The 18,888-nt window shown below is 32.7% G+C and overlaps 3 protein-coding genes across 6 annotated transcripts in view; 1 reads left to right on the forward strand and 2 right to left on the reverse strand.

Annotated features, from left to right (window-relative positions):
• Window positions 1-18,888, reverse strand: part of Gclc (glutamate--cysteine ligase) — a 117,886-nt gene that overhangs the window by 56,117 nt on the left and 42,881 nt on the right. For 3 of the 4 annotated variants that reach the window (XM_087407203.1, XM_087407202.1, XM_087407201.1), the window contains exon 2: window positions 7,409-7,518. The exons of the other annotated variant lie outside the window; for it this stretch is intronic. In XM_087407203.1, the coding sequence (XP_087263329.1) occupies window positions 7,409-7,518 (110 nt within the window). The remainder of the gene's footprint in view (window positions 1-7,408; window positions 7,519-18,888) is intronic. 4 annotated transcript variants of the gene reach the window in all.
• Window positions 3,898-5,846, reverse strand: LOC105154236 (uncharacterized). The gene is made up of 4 exons (XM_087407215.1): window positions 5,776-5,846; window positions 5,648-5,669; window positions 4,592-5,249; window positions 3,898-4,442 (listed from the first exon to the last, which is right to left on the reverse strand). The coding sequence occupies exons 1-4, from the start codon at window positions 5,844-5,846 to the stop codon at window positions 4,129-4,131; spliced, it is 1,065 nt and encodes a 354-aa protein (XP_087263341.1). The 3' UTR covers window positions 3,898-4,128.
• LOC147909575 (uncharacterized) lies at window positions 16,333-18,783 on the forward strand. Its single transcript, XM_087407200.1, has one exon. The coding sequence runs from the start codon at window positions 16,333-16,335 to the stop codon at window positions 18,352-18,354; it is 2,022 nt and encodes a 673-aa protein (XP_087263326.1). The 3' UTR covers window positions 18,355-18,783.

Raw genomic sequence — 18,888 nt, forward strand, 5'->3', positions numbered from 1 at the left:
TTTAAACAAAAACACAAAAAATTTTGGTGAACAAAATTTTATTTCATCAATTATGGTATTACTGGAACTGTTGTCCTTGTTATCGAATACTAACTGTGCCCATCTAATTATCGATGCCAGAACTCTCGGTAAAACATTTTGGTTTTTTAATTGTTCGAACATGTAATTAATTATGTGATTAATCGCTCGACGAATAATAACTTATTGTTAATCGTAAAATCATATGCAACGGATTTTCAAACTCAACTCTTTTCGAAAACTAAGCAGAAAATCGAAAAATTTTATTCCATACATTTTTTATATTTTTTTATAAGGAATTATGTCATACCAGCTGTTACATGTTATTCGATTGTAACATACAATATGTACTTCTCGAATAGAACCTAAGTGATACTTTAAGTATCTTTTTATTTCTCCAACCTAAGTAGTAATAGTTTTAATTCTTCTTAAAAGATATTCTTATTCATGATCCTCTTATTCCAACCCAAGTAAGCTTTAATTTTCTGTCAAAAATTATTAATCCTCGAAAAAAATCATTGTACAAAATTAAAAATTAAATGATACATTATTAATTAACCAAGTCAAATTCTATTAAATTAAAAAGTAAAACTCAAGTAGTATTATATTTGCTATTTATTTAATTTTAATAAAATGTATCATTCATATAAAAGATTTAATATTAACAAGTGGCGCCAAGTTAAATTCCACAAATTTTTATGTATCATTCGTATAAAAAATTTGACATCAATAATTGGCGCAAAATCCCATATCAACCATACCAAATTAAATAAAGAATATAATCCATGTAGTACTATCTTTAACTTTTATACAATGAAACTTAAGTGCATATCTTTGTATTCTATTGAAGGACCTTTCTATTCCAATCCAAATGGCTTTAATTCTTCTTTTTCATATCACATATTATTCGAAGACATTTTTTCTTCCAACCAAAGTAATAATTATTTAATTCTTCAAAACAATATTCAAAACGTTAATAACAAAATTGTGTTACTTTGCCCATTCGAGTGTTACTACAAAAAATTAAAGTAAATACTTGGCGCTATTAGATACATAGTATAACATAGTACTAAAAACATGAACGTAATATTTAAAATAAGAAAAATTACAAATATATATATTCCCATGAGAGTATCCAACGTATATATACGTATATGCAATTGGGTTGTACAGTTACGAAAATTGTACAAGCTACTAGGTTTAAGTCTAACAATTAGGTCTGTTTTTTATTCCTGCATTGTTTGAACTGATGCAATAAGTTGAACTGAAACAAATATGTTCAGATTCGTTTGTAAATCAATCAAGTGTGCGTGAAACGTGGTATAATTAATGTGAAAGTCAAAAGTTCACGTAAATGTGATACGTGATACAATTAATGTGAAAGATAAAATCCTTATTGTTATTCGGTGTGGATTTATGAGAATCTCGTTGAAATTCACGGTCATGAAATTATTCTACTCTTTTCCAGCTCGACTACGGTATGAAGATATCTCTACAAGATAGAAAAGGGAGAAAAGAAGAGAAAGAAAAGGATAGGGAAAACATGTTATTTTCTCTTATAATTAAAAAACAAAGCAAAGGATAAAATTTTGACAAAGGAAAAATTGTCTTAGAATTGTCAGGAATATCATTTTAAGGACAAACGTTTGTTCTGAGATGTATACCCTATATACTTAGATTTCATTGTACAAAAAGATAATACCACTTGGATTATATTCCATATTTAATTTGGTATAGTTGATAGGATTTAACTTGGCTCTTGTTGATATCAAATCTTTTATATAAATGATATATATTATTGAAGTTAAGTAAATAACAAAAATAGTACAGGATATTACTACTTAGGTTTTACTTTTTAATTTGATAGAACTTGTTAGTTAAGAATGTATCATTTGGGTTTTAATTTTTACTTTGGCACAATAATTTTGTTGAGGAGTAATAATTTTTGACAGAAAATTAAAGTTACTGGAATAAGAGGAAAATTGGAATAAGAGGACCTTCAATAAAAGAATATTTTTTAAGAAGAATTAAAATTATTATTACTTGGGTAGGAATAATAAAAAGATACATAATGTATCACTTAGGTTCTATTCGAGGACATATATTGTACTATTAGCGCCTTTTTTTTATCTTTTTTAAAAAGGTAATCATTTATACTAATAATACATAAAATTTTGTAGAATTTAACTTGTCAGTTATTGACATCAAATATTTCATACATATCATAAATGATACATATCATTATTAAAGTAACAAAGATAGTATCTACCACTTAGATTTTACTTTTAATGATACATATCATTATTAAAGTTAAGTAACAAAGATAGTATCTATCACTTAGATTTTATTTTTAGTATTTATCTTGGTTAGATGAGACTGTATCATTTGAATTTTAATTTCAATTTAGTAAAAGTTTTTTTCAAAGAGTAATAATTTTTGACAAAATTAAAGCTGCCATTACTTGAGTTGGAATAAGAGGATCTTCAATAAAAAATATCTTTAAAAAAGAATTAAAACTACTATTGCTTAGATTGGAATAATAAAAAGATACGTAACATGTGATTTATGTTTTATTCGAGAAGCACGTATATTCTTAGCGCCTTCGTTTACCCTTTTTTAAAGATAAGTTTCTACTGATATCACCTATCCTTCTGTATTAACCACCTTCTGTATTAACAAATGAATTATACATATATTTTAATGTGCTTTACTATTACTTCATGGTATTTAGTCATTTACTAACAATAGACGCAGTAAACATCGTGTTTACACGATTTTAAAAATGGAGCTTCCTACAGAGCATTTTTTAATCAAAAGAAAACGGCGATTGAAGGTCATAGAATTCTGATAAAAACTTATGGTAATGTTGCTCCATCAATTAATAAGATGTTGTGTGAACTATTAATCCGAAAGAAACTGTCACCGCTGATCGTTATCGACGTCAATTATACAAACTGAAACAAGCATTAGACCAGAAACGATCTCTAATTGCGAGTAAACGACGCAAAGTGATCTCTCTTCACGACAATGCTCGATCTCATATTGCATTATCATGAAGCGAACGCTATTAAAGCCGAAATGAGAAGTTTTACTGCAATCCGCGCATTCTCCAGATATTGCTCCATCTTCTTTTCACTTGTTCCAGTTCGATGCAACATGCTCTAGAGGATACTTTCATAATTTCGAAGATGTGCGAAAATTTGTTGAAAATTGGATCAACTTCAAAAAAGAATTTTTTTATCGTCGCGAAATCCATCTTTTGCCAGAAAGATGAGAAAAGATGTTATGTAAAACAAAGAAAAATATGTGATTTGATTAAGATATTCATTCATTAATATTATCTTGTTTAAATAAATCAGTTTTTGAGAAAAAAAATTCTCAAAATTAAATCACGCACCAAATAATAACTTTTATGTAATAATTTTTGAAGGATAATTAAAGCTATTATTACTTGAATCAAAATAAAAAGACCTTCAATAAAAATATTTCTGAAAAAAAATAAAAGTAATAGTAACTTTTTACTATTACTTTTTTTGGAAAGTTAGAATAAGAAGACTTTCAACGCAAAAATACAAAAAGATATAACGTATCACTTGGTAAATATTAAATAACGTTTTCACAATATAATATCAATTGGATTTTACGTATCACTTAGTAAAGATAGTAAGTATCAAATGGTTTTATTTTTTAATTTGATAGAGCAGTTTTTTTCCAATATGTATCATTTTGGTTTACTTAACCCTTATGTTACCACCCGGGTACCCGGGTACCCATCGGCGTGCATTATGTTAAATAAATTGTTTCCTGAAGACGTACGCTAAAATCCTCTCGGATCCTCACGATTTGACTAATTTTCTATCAAATCATGCATTAAAAAAATTTTGTTTTTTTTTTCTTCATAAAATTATAATTTGAAAAAAAGTACATGTATGTACCACCTGAGTACCCGGGTACCCCTTATATAAAAATAGTGAAATATACGTATTATGATTTAAAAAAATTGAGGAAATACAATAATTTTTAATAAATAAATTACATAAAATATTATTAATTTTTGATAATTTATTAAACAAATTAAATGAAAATGACGTTTTTATTACATTTCAAAAGTTATTCATTACATTCCAAACATTTCGTAATTTTTGCTATGTGCTCATCGCAAACTGGCTTTTGGCATGAAACGCAGCTCTTTTTTGTCTTTCGCCGTTTCCTAATTGGTTGTTTGTTACAAATATGGCATGCTCCAACTACTACTTTTCTACCAGTCGTATCACGTGGCTGATTGTCAGCAACGACTTCCGCTGCAACTGTAGGACGGTCAATGTAGCTTTCAACTGCCAATTTTGTAGCTGGGTTTCGTACAATTTGTTGATTTGAAGCTCTCTCTTCAATCATCGGCATGGCTAACTCTTCTGCAAGCTGGTCTAAGAAAATTTTCCTTTGATTTATCTTTTTTTCAATCATTTTATTATTTTCATAATAAATGATGTATGCCGCTAAAGCAGAAATGTCGAGAATATTGAAAAAGAAAGCTAGCGGCCATCTGGATGTGGCTCTCTTTCGGGATGTTTACCGTTATATTCTTGATAGAAAGCTTCTGCCTTTTTGTTAGTGCAACGTACAATAATATCTACCATTTCCATAGTCATAATTTTTTTGAAAGTATCAGAAATCGATAACATCTCTGTGATTCTGTGTGGTCCAGCTCTTTGTCGAATAATATTTCTTGAAGGTGTTTGATGAAGGTTCGGTGCATTTTTGAGCCAAATTGTGTTGTCTTTAGCAATAAAAGATGTATTATTACTTCCTAAAACAGATAAAAATGTCAAGTATAAATAAAATATGAATAAATATAATAGAAATATATGTGCAGCTATAAAAATATAGTTCTTACTTTGCGATGTTGCAGCAGCCTCGTCTTCATTTTCTTCTTCAGATTCGCTTTCACGTTCATTTTCTTCTTCTGCAGTTTCTTCATTTACAGACTCCTCATCACTACCGACATCTTCCTGAAACTCAGCCTCGTAATCACTCTCTTGCTCATTATCAGATACCTCAAGATCAAGATTATCTGCAGGAAGCCATTCGTCGTCTTCACTGTCAGATGATACTAAACTTTCATTTTCTTCATCACCTAATAATACTTTCAAATATTCTCTTTTTTCAGCTTCACTCAATCTAAACAGATAAATAAATTTATGTAAACTAAAAGAATTATACTTGAAGCAGTCCTGCAATCAATGAAAATATACCAAAAATATATTTATTTTACTTATTGTTTTACATACCTTAGAAATTGTGCTCTTGACAGTTCCTCCATTATTTTATACACAAAATCTAATTTTAAAGTAAAAAAAATATAGATAAATATTTTTAATAAAAATGTTTATATTTTAGAGTATATGAATCAATAATCGATCTTGAAAATATTTGTGAAAATACTACGCGTCGTTTCACTGCTCTAAGCGATACGTGTTACTGCTCCGAAACGAGAAAGACTGACGCTATTAGCTTAGTTCGCCAGGTACAAACAACTATCCCCTCTCAATTCTTTAAATACCTTTTCAATTTAACACACCTGGCCTTGTCGAAATAAGGGTCAGATAGTGCGGCTGCCTAAATCTTATACCTGCAGAGGATTATAAAGGTTACTGTATACGAATTTATTGTACTTTACTCGAAATATCTCTATGAAATATTAATAAATCAATATTCATCCAATACATAAATTTATTTTCAAGTTTACGACAGTTTTACCTCAAAATTTCTGCATGGGTACCCGGGTACCCCGGGTGATCATTAGTGTGGCATTTTTTGGGTGGTAACATAAGGGTTAACTTCAATGATATGTATCACTTGTATGAAAGATTTGATATCAACAACTAACGCCAAGTTAAATTCCACAAAATTCTATGTATCATTCGGAAAAAAAATTTGATATCAACAACTGGCACCAAATTACATTTTTACAAAATTTTATATATCATTCGTATAAAAGATTTGGTATCAGCAATTGGTGCCAAATTAAGTAAAGAATATAATTCAAGTGATACTGTCTTTAATTTTTATATAACAAAAGCTAAGCAATATCATTGTATTCCTGTGATATTGAAAGAGTTTACTTTCAATCTAAATAGCTTTAATTCTTTATAAAGGAAATTATTATATCGCAATTCATTCAAAAACATTTTCATAAAATTGCTTTACTTTGCTCAATTCAAGTGTTACCACAAAAAAAACTAAAAAAAATTGACACTATAAGATGAACAAATTTAATTTAAATAGAAAAGTTTTTTTTGTTAAAACAGTTGATCTTCTAGATCGAATAAGAAAAACTATGAAAACAATTAAATTTAAAAATTACAATAATAGTTCATAAAAATAGATAATGAAAGATAATTTTAATTTCAAAGTAATAATGAATTTAATCTAAATATTATACCTAATAATTTTCGTTTCATAACGCATGTCTTACAAGTTCAAATTTATTTATCTTAAACTTGCATTAAGAGCTTGCATAACTTTCATAACTTCTACGACTGTATAGCTCAATCGCATATATACACACACTGGATACTTTTACTCTCATGGGAATGTTTCTTATTTTTCTTATTATATATATTATATTTATATTTTTACTAATATGTTATTATATCGAGATTTAGCTAAGTGTTAGCTAGAATGCTAAGTGTTTACTTCTTTAATTTTTTGTGATAACACTTGAATTGAGCAAGGTAATGAAATTTTGCGATATAATTACATTTTGAAGGAGAATTAAATAACTACTACTTTATTTGGAAAAGAAAATGTCTTTGAATAATAATTTCTTTTATGAAAAATTAAAGCCATTTAGATTGGAATAGGAAAATCCTTCAGTAGAAATACAAAGATATTACTTAGATTTCATTGCATAAAAATTGAAGATAATACCACTTGGATTATATTCTTTATTTATGAAATTTAATTTGATACCCATTGTTGATATCAAATTATTACAATGATACATATTGTTAATTATAATATTGTTTATTTAATTTGATATGAGATTTAACGTGACGACAGTTGTTGGAATCAAATCTTTTGTACATTGTAGATTCATCATTGTAAAATTATCTGATTAACGGAGAAAACTAAGTAATTTTTTCTTTTTAATATACTTTAAGATTATTAAAATTGATGATTTCATCATTAATATAAACATTTATTATTCATTTTATTATTTAAAATAATGGCTTTTTCCTAGAAGTCACCAAAAATCCCTTTAAGAGTTTTCATTTTAACCTGAAATCAAACTTTTTATAAAGTTTCATCGAAATCAGAAGTAGTCGCGGTTTTCGGATGTTTATCTGAATTAAGTATTATAATATCAGTATATATAACTTAGACTTACTCTGGATCTTCAGTTTCTTTCTCATTTAAAATTCTTAATATTTCCATAGCTCTTAAACTAAGCTTCGCAGTTTTTGCATCATCATCAAATTTTACGAGTATGTATTCTACCTATATAAAAGTAAAAAATTATACTATCAGAAAGAGAGAAGTATCAACATATTCATTAAATACTAATGTGAATATTAAGCAAAAATAACAGGACAATTGGTTATATTAGATTATTATGATAATAAAAACAATATTCTTATCTACTAAAATAATAATTACATAATATACAATATATATTATCCTAATAAAAAATAAGCAAATAAGCAATGATCAGTAATATTGGGAACAAAGAAAAGGTGTAAAGAAAAGAAAAAAAATTATCAGCAGAGTGGATTATCTATTGAAAGGAAGATATAGAAACATCGATGTATTTCGCGATAAAGGACAATCTGTAGAAAGCACGCAGAAAATCGAGAAAGCAAGATGAGATTTGATAATTAATACTGAGAAATCATAATAATTGTTCATATACGAATCATAATTATATTTAATCATAATAATTATAGTATATATGAATCATAATAATTGAAAAAACTAGCGAATGATGTCGGGGCACCAAAGTTTAGAGTTTTATATTTTCATTATTCGAAGTATATTCTGAGTTTTCACGCTTGCGACAAAACAACTTTCGGCAAAAAGATGATCAGTTAATAAACAAAGGATTGATCAGCTGTTATCGCTAATTAACAAATAGTCGACCAACTATTATTATCGATCAACTTTCATTTTGATTTGTATTACCACTTTTATCGATAAGTGCACCTTTAAATGTACATAGATAGTTACAAATACTTTAAAATCTCAAAAATAAATTAATGCATTTATTAATAAGAGTTATTTCAGTTATTATAAGAGTTATTTCATTTATCGTTATTTCAGATTTGAAAATAATTTTGATTTTAATGATTTTCGAAAAAAAGGACTGATTGGATCATAATGCATTGTGACTTCGATTTTTTTCTCTCTCAAATGGTATTTTTGATCAAAGAACAGAAACCGTTTGGCTCAAATCAATTCCATAAGTTTCTAAGCTGCATTTTATCGATGCTGTTTTTGTATTAAATATTTTTATAATTTTTTGAGAATTATTTTATATAATTTATATATTGTTACAAATTATATTGAATCCTTATCTATAATATTTTTCTCAGAAACAAAAGTTTTTAACACAACTTATATAGTTGTAATTGACAATATACTGCTCTCATAATAAATTATTCATATTATACAAATTTGTATTGGCAAATCGAATATCTTTTTAAAAAATAACAAATTTGGATTATTACTTTAATGATTGTTTAGGACCAGATAAGCATTAAAAGCAACCGTTTATTATTCTGCTCACTGGAGAAGAATCTCGAAAAATTACATTTTAAACAATAAATGATGGCTATTTCAAAGATTTACTCTAAAAATTTTTAAAACATTGTTTAAAATATAATTTTTAGTAAAAATACAACTTATTATTTGTTTACTCCAATTCCTTCACTGTAATATTAATAATTTTCTTCCTTTTCATATCGTAATTCAGAATTTCGTTCATTTCATTTCATAAATATGAAATATTTATTTGTATTTATTGTAAATTTCAAATTTTAAATATTTTCTAATGTTGTTTATGACAAAACTTTGAAAAGAAATTTTGGAAATATTTATTGACTGATGTTTTTAATATTGTTTGTTTGGGTAATTTAATTAATACTGATTGAATTTATTAATATATGTTTATTACTTAAAATGTGTATTTCAAAAGCATACACTTTTTAATGATATTTTATCGAATTTGCAATTGAAATTACTCCTCAATTGAACTCAATTTAAGAATACAGCAGTAGTTGTTAGAGATTTCATGGAACCTTTTCAGTATCAATACTTATTCAGCATCGCGATATCCATCAAAGTATTCGCGTGGCCGGTCACTTGATTGCGCCGCGCTTGATGGCGCAAACTTTAAACGCGACGGTGATTCAACGGTTTCAAAGGCTCATCATTCAAACACTATTGACACTCAACATTTTGCTATTAACATTTTCGACTCAGTTTTTTATGAGGAATACGTATATGCCAGCTCTTCCGATTTATCTTATATAGGATTACCGGATTATCTTATATAGTTATCATAAAGAATCATGCCATTAATATGTTGACTGTTTTAAATGATGTGGATTTATGTTTTAAAATACATTCTGTGTGTGATATAGATTACTCTAATCTGTAAATTAAATTCTGCAAAAATGTGTAATATTTTTTAGATCAAGAAACACGGTAATGTCTTGACACTAAGCCAAACACAGCGATACTATCGTCTTGGTTTACGCGAGATCGCGAGTTACGAAGGATCGAGATTATTGGATATCTCAATAACGACTGAACCGATGAAGTTCTACATACGCTCGATCGAGCTTCCGCTCAAATTGTGTAATAAAATTTTTATTTTTTTTCTACGTGCTCTACGCGCCGAGATATTGCGACGCAAAATTCCGATGTGAAACTTTTAAGATTCGTCGTCGTTATTATTATCATATTCATGTACATCATCGTCCTTCAGCTAAGATGTAACATGTTTCGGCCTGCGCTAGTCATCCAGCCAAAATGTACTGTTAAACGTTTTGGCACGAAAGTGCGTTATTAGTGTATTAAGAAAGAAGTGCTGGGCATGCATGATAAATAATAAACGAAATTATACGCTGGTTTAATATTTGTGAATAACTCAGCTAGGAAATGATAATAAAAAACGCTTTATTTATACGTTTTTAACTTAATACATAACCAAAGGAGATCGAACGGAAACGAAATTATACACTATATTTGTTAACTAGGCCAGAAGATAATAATGACAAAGCGATCTATTCGTCATCGATCTCTATTTGTTTGTAATTAATATTTAACAAAAAAAGATCTAACTAAAATGAAATTATACACTGTTTTTATTAACTAAATTAAAAAATGATAATAAAAATGCGACTTATCGTCCTTGATCTCCATTTGTTTATAATTTAATTTTGTTTTATACAAAATAACAAATATAACAAGTAATATTTAAAATCGGATGGAAAAAAAGATTTACATAAAATTTAATATATATATATATATATATATATATATATATATATATATATATACATACAGTAAATTATATGCTGGTATTTCTTAATTATTATTCTTCGGAAAAGCAAATGATCGTCGTCTTGACATTTTTATCGACTCAAGTAATTATATCTTTAATTCTTCTCTAAAACTTATTATATAAAAATTATATCACAAAGAAAAAGAATCAATAACAGCCAATTTCGGCCCTCCAAATTTTGTACAAACACATGAAAATCTATTTCTTGAGGTCAATTATAAGATAAACTTTATAGAAAGACATGTACGTCACTACAAAATGCGTGATATCAATACAAACTTACCTTTTTAAAAAAGGTAGAAAAAGGTGCTAAGAATATACATGCTTCTGGAATAAAATCTAAATATAACCTAAGTCTTCAACCCAATTAACAGTTTTAATTCTTCTTCTAGGATTTTTATTGAAGGTCTTCTTATTCTAATTCAAGTAGCTTTAAGTTTCTGTCAAAAATTATTAGTCCTCGAAAAAAATTAATTTATCAAATGAAAAATTAAAACTCACCTGACAGTTTTAATTAATCAAGTTAAATTCTATCAAATTAAAAAGTGTTAAAAAAACCCAAGTGGTATTATCTTTGTTATTTACTTAACTTTAATGATATGTATTATTCGTAAAAAATATTTGATAACAACAATTGGCGTCAGATTAAATTTTATATCAAATAAAATAAATAATATTAAATTTAATAATATGTACCAAAGTAAAGAATACAATCCGTAACTGCGTTACCTTATCCATTCAAATGTTATCACAAAAAGTTAAAGAAATAAACACTTGGCAAAGCTAGAGCAAAGCTATCATGGTATAAGATAGTGCTGAAAAAATAAATATAAACGGTATAATATAGTGCTAAAAACATAAATATATAATAAGAAAAATGAAAAATATTTCCTTGAGAGTAAAAGTATCTAGCGTAGGTATATATTCGACGATCAATTGGGTTAAACAGTCGTATAAGTTAGCTAAAAAAGTCGTGCAAGCTATCAGGTTTAAGTGTAAGATTATAAGATAAATAAACTTGGATTTGTAAGACTTGTGTTATAAAAAAGAAAAAAGAAATAAATAGTAAATTTTATTTTTATTCGGCGTAAAAAAAACATTCAGATTAAATTTATTATTACATTAAAATTGTAATTATCTTTTATTATTTATTTTTTTAATTATTATTATAATTTTTGAATTGTTTTTATAGTTATTTTTATTCGATCTAACAGCGCCAAGTGTTTACTTTTTTAATTTTTTGTGGTAATATACTTGACTGTGGATAAGTAACGCAATTACGGATTGCAATCTTTATTTTAGTATAATTTGATGGGATTTAATTTGGCGCCAATTGTTGATATCAATTCTTTTATACGAATGATACATATCACTAAAATTAAGTAAATAACAAAGATAGTACTACTTGAATTTTACTTTTTAACTTGATAGAATTTAACTTGATAAGTTAAAACTGTCATCTGGGTTTTAATTTTTCATTTAATACATTAGTTTTTTCAAGGAATAATAATTTTTGACAAAGAATTAAAGAAATATAACGAGTTGGAATAAGAAGACCTTCAATAAAAATATCCTTGAAGAAGAATTAAAACTATTAATTGGATTGGACACTCGGATTTTATTCGAGAAGCATATTATATTTCATAAAACTGATACTTGCAGTGATAACTACGAGAACAAGTTAATAAGTTCTTAGAAAATCTGTCAGAGGGCTCGCAGTGTCATGTCACATTATTTTTTGACAAGTAGCATCTTTCAGCTGATTACTATCGAATTTTGAGCGGAATTCATCGCGTAGTTTCATTTCTGTAGACGAACAATCTTTGTGTTTTTTGCAAAATGGAAATGGAGTTTCGTGCAGTGATCAAACATCTAGAAGTGAAACGTTTAACGTCAAAGAAATCAAAGTCGAGTTGGATAATGTTCATAGCACATCTGCACCAGCGATTGTATACAATTGGGTAAATGAATTTAAACGTGGTCGTACATTCACATGTGATGCACCTCGTTCGGAACGTCCAATTGAGACTATGCCAGAAATCATCGATAAAGTCCACGATATTGTTTTTACTGATCGACGAGTGAAAATGCGCGAACTTGTTGAAGCCACAGGCATATTACATAGCACAGTGATTTCAATTTTGCACGAACAATTGGATGTGAAAAAGCTATCGGCAAAATGGGTACCGTGTTTGCTCACTGTGGATCATAAACGCGACAGTGTGATGATTTCAAAACAATGTTTGGAGATGTTTCAACGTAATCCAGATGAATTTCTGCGTCGATTCATTACTGGACGAAACATGGATCCATTCACACCCGAGACGAAGGAACAGTCAAAACAATGAACTTCACCGAGTGAACCAGCTCCGAAGAAGTCCGTGAAGTCGGCCGGAAAGGTGATGAGTAGGAATAATAGGCGGGTTCTAACTCAGGTCCTCTGAGGGGAGCGCGGGGCACGGGGGGTACTCGGTGGCGCGAGGAGTACTGGTAGGCGTGGGGAAGGGAGGGGGATGCGCGGGAAGTCCCGGCGCTATCAGTGTTTACTGATATGATGATACGTATCGCTATGTTGTGGTGTCACGTGTTATTGGGACCGCCACCACCACCGCCACCCCGCCGCAGGTACCAGTGCCACCACCGCCGCGGACCCCGCGTCCACCCTAAGTGCGTTTCGAACTGTCGCCGCGGATCCCGCGTCTATCCCAAAAAACAAAAAAAAATGCGTTGCGAGATCACCGCCACCACCCCAACACTCACCCCAAAAATGCGTCCACTATAACGTGGTTTGTCTAGAAGATCGGTGACACATCATCAATGTATCGGCTACATAAAGCGCCTTCAATGAGGGATAGATGATGATAATGAAATCATACTGAATTCTCACAGTTCTTTCTTTCAAGGTCAGAAACGTTGATAATGATATTTATCTAGGAAGAACCGTGAGATCACACATCGTCAGGTAACACATCGCGATGCGTTAAGAGAGAAACTGATAACGATATTTTTGTAAGAAGAGATCGGTGACACATCACCGATGCTGCAACTCAATAGGGAGGGTAGACAAAGGGACAAAGAAGTCGCAAGTAGAATATATAATGGGTCATAAGCGCACGGCATCTCAGTTGAGAAAAATTACCGAATCGCAATAAGTGTAATGTGAAAAGTATGGCTGATATCATGCAGATGTTGAGGACATGGATGATGTAAATGCAGACAAGTTATTTGAAGCATTGCAAATAGAATTTGAGGACATAATGGAGGATGTAGAGTTCGAGAATATCGGTAACATTGAGGACAGAGTCGACGTAGCAGAATATACAGGGTGGGCCATCTATTGGTACGTTTTTGAATTTCGTCGTATGGCAACACCGAACGAGCTACAGACCCGAAATTTTGACAGTTTATTAGTCATACCGTCCGCGGCACGAAACAACATGTTTTCTCTTGAAGAGCGTTTTGAAATTTTAAAAACTTATTTTCAAAGTCAGTGCTGTGTCGCCGAAACTGTACGAATTTTGAAAAGAAATATGGGTCGTGATAGAGCACCCACCGAAGGAGCTATACGCAAATTGGTGAGGAAAGTTCGTGAGAAAGGGATGTTAGTGGATGACATTATATTACGACTGTTTTGAGTGAAATTGGCGCCGAGGTAGTCCAAAATGTCATTAATAATTGGGGTGACCGAATGGCATACTGTAAGGCCAGTAGAGGGAGCCACATGAACGAAATCGTTTTTCATTCTTGACGCGGATACTTTTAGCTTCACAACAAAAAAAAAATTAATAAAAAATATCAATGTATGCTCATTTGATCGCATTTTTAAAAACGTACCAATAGATGGCCCACCCTGTATTAGAAATGTGGATGAGGAACAGTTCGCGAATATTAGAGACGAAGTGTTTGATGAAGTGGAAATAGACTTTGAGAATATAATGAACCAAGAGTCGTCCGACGAAGAAATACTGTCCGACGATAGTGGATGTACTGATAGTGATATGAGCGAGTATGAAATGGATCGCGTAGAAAAATTCGTGTCGTCTCCAGAAATTCGTACATTGAATGCCCGTACTAAGCACTGTGTGATCCACAATTATTATACAACGGATGGTTCTTTAACCGTATGCACATCATGCATGATTCGTATAGCTTAACGATGGAGGAATATATCACGTCAGGGTGCATGAGACCGGTTCTTTCGGTAGGCTAGACGGCTGGTCGTGCACCAATTGCAGACTACCTTTGTACATTATATTCTCATGCAGCATGTGTTCACTTTGCACACATTAAAAAAAAAACGTGGAAAACTACGAGCGAGTAGAACGCGAACTGTTGGAACAGCGCAGCCAGGTCGCTACTCTGGTGGAGTGTTTCTCATGGCTGCAACGATGCGACGAATGCATCGAGCAGCTCGAAGAACTTTGTCGTGCCAAGCGTCCGCGTCTCACCATTGGATATAGACAATCTGCGGTGACGAGAATCGCGCGACTCGCGGGTGCAAAGTTAGAATTGAAGCGACGTTTCGTGCAGGTTGGTGGCGAGTACGCGAGTGGCGAGTACGCGAGTCGCGACGAAAGATCTCTCGTTTGGCGAGAGATCGACGCCGCGTTTGAAAGCCGTATATCGACAGGTGCTGTGATAAACTCTAATCACATTGAGCCGCGGCGGTTTTTGGAAGACGCGAGAGAAATAGTGTTCGAGCGTGTACGAGACGCTGTAGAAAGACACGGTAGCGTAAAAGTGAACACCGCGGTCAACGGTGAGTTCGCGACGAAGGATAAACGTGCTCATAAGAGCATAATTACAAAGAACAATGAGATACACCGATTTGCGCGAGTGATACGAGCAGCGTGTCATCGAGCCTATCCTAGCATCGCTCGAAGAATTCCAGGAACGTGACAGCGGATGGGCATTGTCGCGAATCCTCAATTTGATAGTGAATGTGAATAAGCATAATCCAATGCACGCGGGATGTCACATCAAAAAGTGCCACGAGAAATAGCGACGAAACGAGCGGTGATCAGTGTGCGTTCAACGGGCAATGCGTGCTTCGCGTAGTCGGTGGTCGCCGCGCTGTATCCGGCTGAAAAGAATACGGATCGGGAATCGTCGTATCCGCATTATACGACAGTACTGAATCTCGCAAACATTGAGTTTCCAGTGACTTTAAAAGATATTTATAAATTTGAACGGTTAAACGCGGTGTCGATCAACGTGTACGGCATCGAGAATAAACAGATTCTTCCTCTGCGACTCACCAATGAAAAGAAGAAGAAACACGTCAACGTGTTGTATGTGCAAGATCCACGCAACGGTGTTGGACATTTTGCGTGGATAAAAAACCTATCCCGTCTCGTGAGCTCGCAGATTAGTGGGAAAAAGAACAGGAAATTTTTCTGCGATCGGTAAGTATACATGAAAAAAAAATTATTATAATTTTCCATCTTACTAATAAAATAATGATAAAAGTTATAATTTTTTCTTTTTTCAGATGCTTGCACTATTTCAGTGCCAACGAAAAATTGCAGTCGCACGTAATGGACTGCGAGAAGATGAACGACTCCGCTATCTGACTGCCGAGCGAGGACGACAGGTGGCTCGAATTCGGCAACTATAACAATCGAGAACGAGTGCCGTTCATCGTCTACGCCGATCTGGAATGCGTCTTACGCAAGACGAAATCCGACAAGGAAGATGCATCATCGTACGCGTATCAACAGCATGACGCGTTTAGCATAGGCTACTATATGCGATGTGCGTACGATGACGCGTTATCGTCGTATCACTTCCATCGCGATGAAGACTGTATAGCGTGGTTCGCGCGACAACTCAACGATTTGGCGCATCGAGTGAAAAATATAGTATCCGCCAACGTACCCATGGAAACGTTATCGAAAGAACAATTGGAGGCGTACCATAGCGCGACGCGTTGTCATATTTGTGAGAAACCGTTCGCGCCGGACGATACGAGGGTCCGCGATCATTGTCATCTCATCGGTAGATATCGTGGTCCAGCGCATTCGAATTGTAATTTAAATTATAAAAATTCATTTTATATTTCGATCGTTTTTCACAATTTATCGGGCTACGACGCACATTTTATAATTAAGGAAATTGCTGCCGCGTACGATGGACGTGTAGATATACTACCGATAACTAAAGAAAAATATATTTCATTCACTAAACATGTCGATAGCACCAAAGACGCAAATGAAAAGAATTTTCAGAAAAATTGCATAAAATTAAGATTCATTGATTCTTTCAAATTTTTAAATGCAAGCCTTGATAAATTGGCGTCGTATCTCGATAAAGATAAATTAAAAATTGTACGTTCCGAATTTCCAACATTATCGGATGAAGAATTTGAATTACTCACACGAAAAGGTGTCTTTCCGTACGAGTACATTGATTGTGTCGAAAAATTGCAGGACACGCGCTTACCACCGCACGAATTATTTTTCAGTTCGTTGACAGGCGATACAGTATCCGAGAGCGATTACGCTCACGCCGCGAACATCTGGAAGCGATTCTCCATTCAAACGCTCGGCGAGTACAGTGATCTGTACTTGAAAACTGATGTCTTGTTATTAGCAGACATTTTCGAAAATTTCCGCAATAGCTGCATCGCGAGTTACTGTCCCGCGCATTACTATACATTGCCAGGTTTCATGTGGGACGCCATGCTGAAATTTACACGCATAAGATTCGAGTTGCTCACTGACATTGATATGGTCATGTTCATCGAGCGCGGTATACGCGGTGGCCTCAGTCAATGTTCCGGCAGATACGCGCAGACTAATAACAAGTACATGTGTTCGTTCGATCCGTCGAAACCGTCGTCGTACTTGATGTACTACGATGTGAATAATCTGTACGGATGGGCGATGTGTCAACCTTTACCATACACCGAATTTCGGTGGGTCGAAGACGTTGCGAACTTTGACGTGAACGCGATCGCTCCGGATTCACCTACCGGTTATATTTTCGAGGTTGATCTCGAATATTCGCAGCATCTACACGACCGACACACTGACCTATCTTTCTGTCCAACGCGCGATAAACCGCCTGGCAAGCGCGAAGATAAACTTCTAGCGACGTTGTACGATAAGCAGCGTTACGTCATCCATTACCGCAACCTACAGCAATGTACTCGTCACGGTCTTCGCGTAACAAAGATCCATCGAGTACTACAATTCGCGCAATCTCCATGGCTTCACGATTATATTAAACTCAATACACAATTTAGAACGTCCGCGAAAAACGATTTCGAAAAAAATTTATATAAACTAATGAACAACGCAGTATTCGGCAAAACTATAGAGAATGTGCGCAACCACGTTGATGTCAAATTAATAACAAAATGGAACAGACGGTACGGCGCGGAGGCAATGATCGCGAAACCGAATTTTCACAGCCGCAGCGTCTTTGCGGAAAATTTGATTGTCGTCGAAATGCGCAAACTCGAGGTAAAATTCAACAAACCGATTTACGTGGGTATGTGCATACTTGACATATCGAAAGTCTGTTTATACGAATTTCATCACGAATACATGTCACCGATGTATCGCGACAAATGCAAGATCATGTACACCGACACGGATAGTCTCATTTATTATATAGAATGCGACAATGTTTACGAGACTATGAAACGTGATATCGTTAGATTCGACACGAGCAATTATCCGGCAGACAACGTGTACGATATGCCTCTCGCGAACAAAAAAGTACTCGGCCTGATGAAGGATGAAAATAACAGTGTATTAATTTGACCGAATTTGTTGGATTTAGAGCGAAGATGTACGCGGCGAGAGTGGATGGCAAGAAGGACATTAAAAAGGCGAAAGGCGTAAAGAATAACGTCGTAGCGCGAACGATAACGTTCGACGATGTTTGAACGAAGAGATTGAAATGACTCGCCGTCAATCGTGTATACGATCTAAATTACACGAGGTGTACACGATATCCGAATCGAAAATCGCTCTGAGTCCATACGATGACAAACGATACGTCGTACCGAACTCGACGGAGGCGTTACCATGGGGACATTGGCGGATACCTTTGTAATACAATATATGTATTGAGTATATTATATGTTGCTATTATATGTATTACTATTGTACTTTACACTTTTTTTTACATTTATACAAGTATTATTTTTTATGTATTACGATTATTGTACTTTCATATAATACAGGGTTGGCCATATTCGACGGAAAGATGTTTTTTTTTTTCAATCATGGGAAATGTCGTTACTCGATCTAACATCTCTTTCCCATGATTGAAAAAAAAACATCTTTCCGTCG

The sequence above is a fragment of the Acromyrmex echinatior genome, chromosome 6 (assembly GCF_024713525.1).
Source record: "Acromyrmex echinatior isolate Ae372 chromosome 6, ASM2471352v2, whole genome shotgun sequence".
Classification (NCBI taxonomy): Eukaryota; Metazoa; Arthropoda; class Insecta; order Hymenoptera; family Formicidae; genus Acromyrmex; species Acromyrmex echinatior.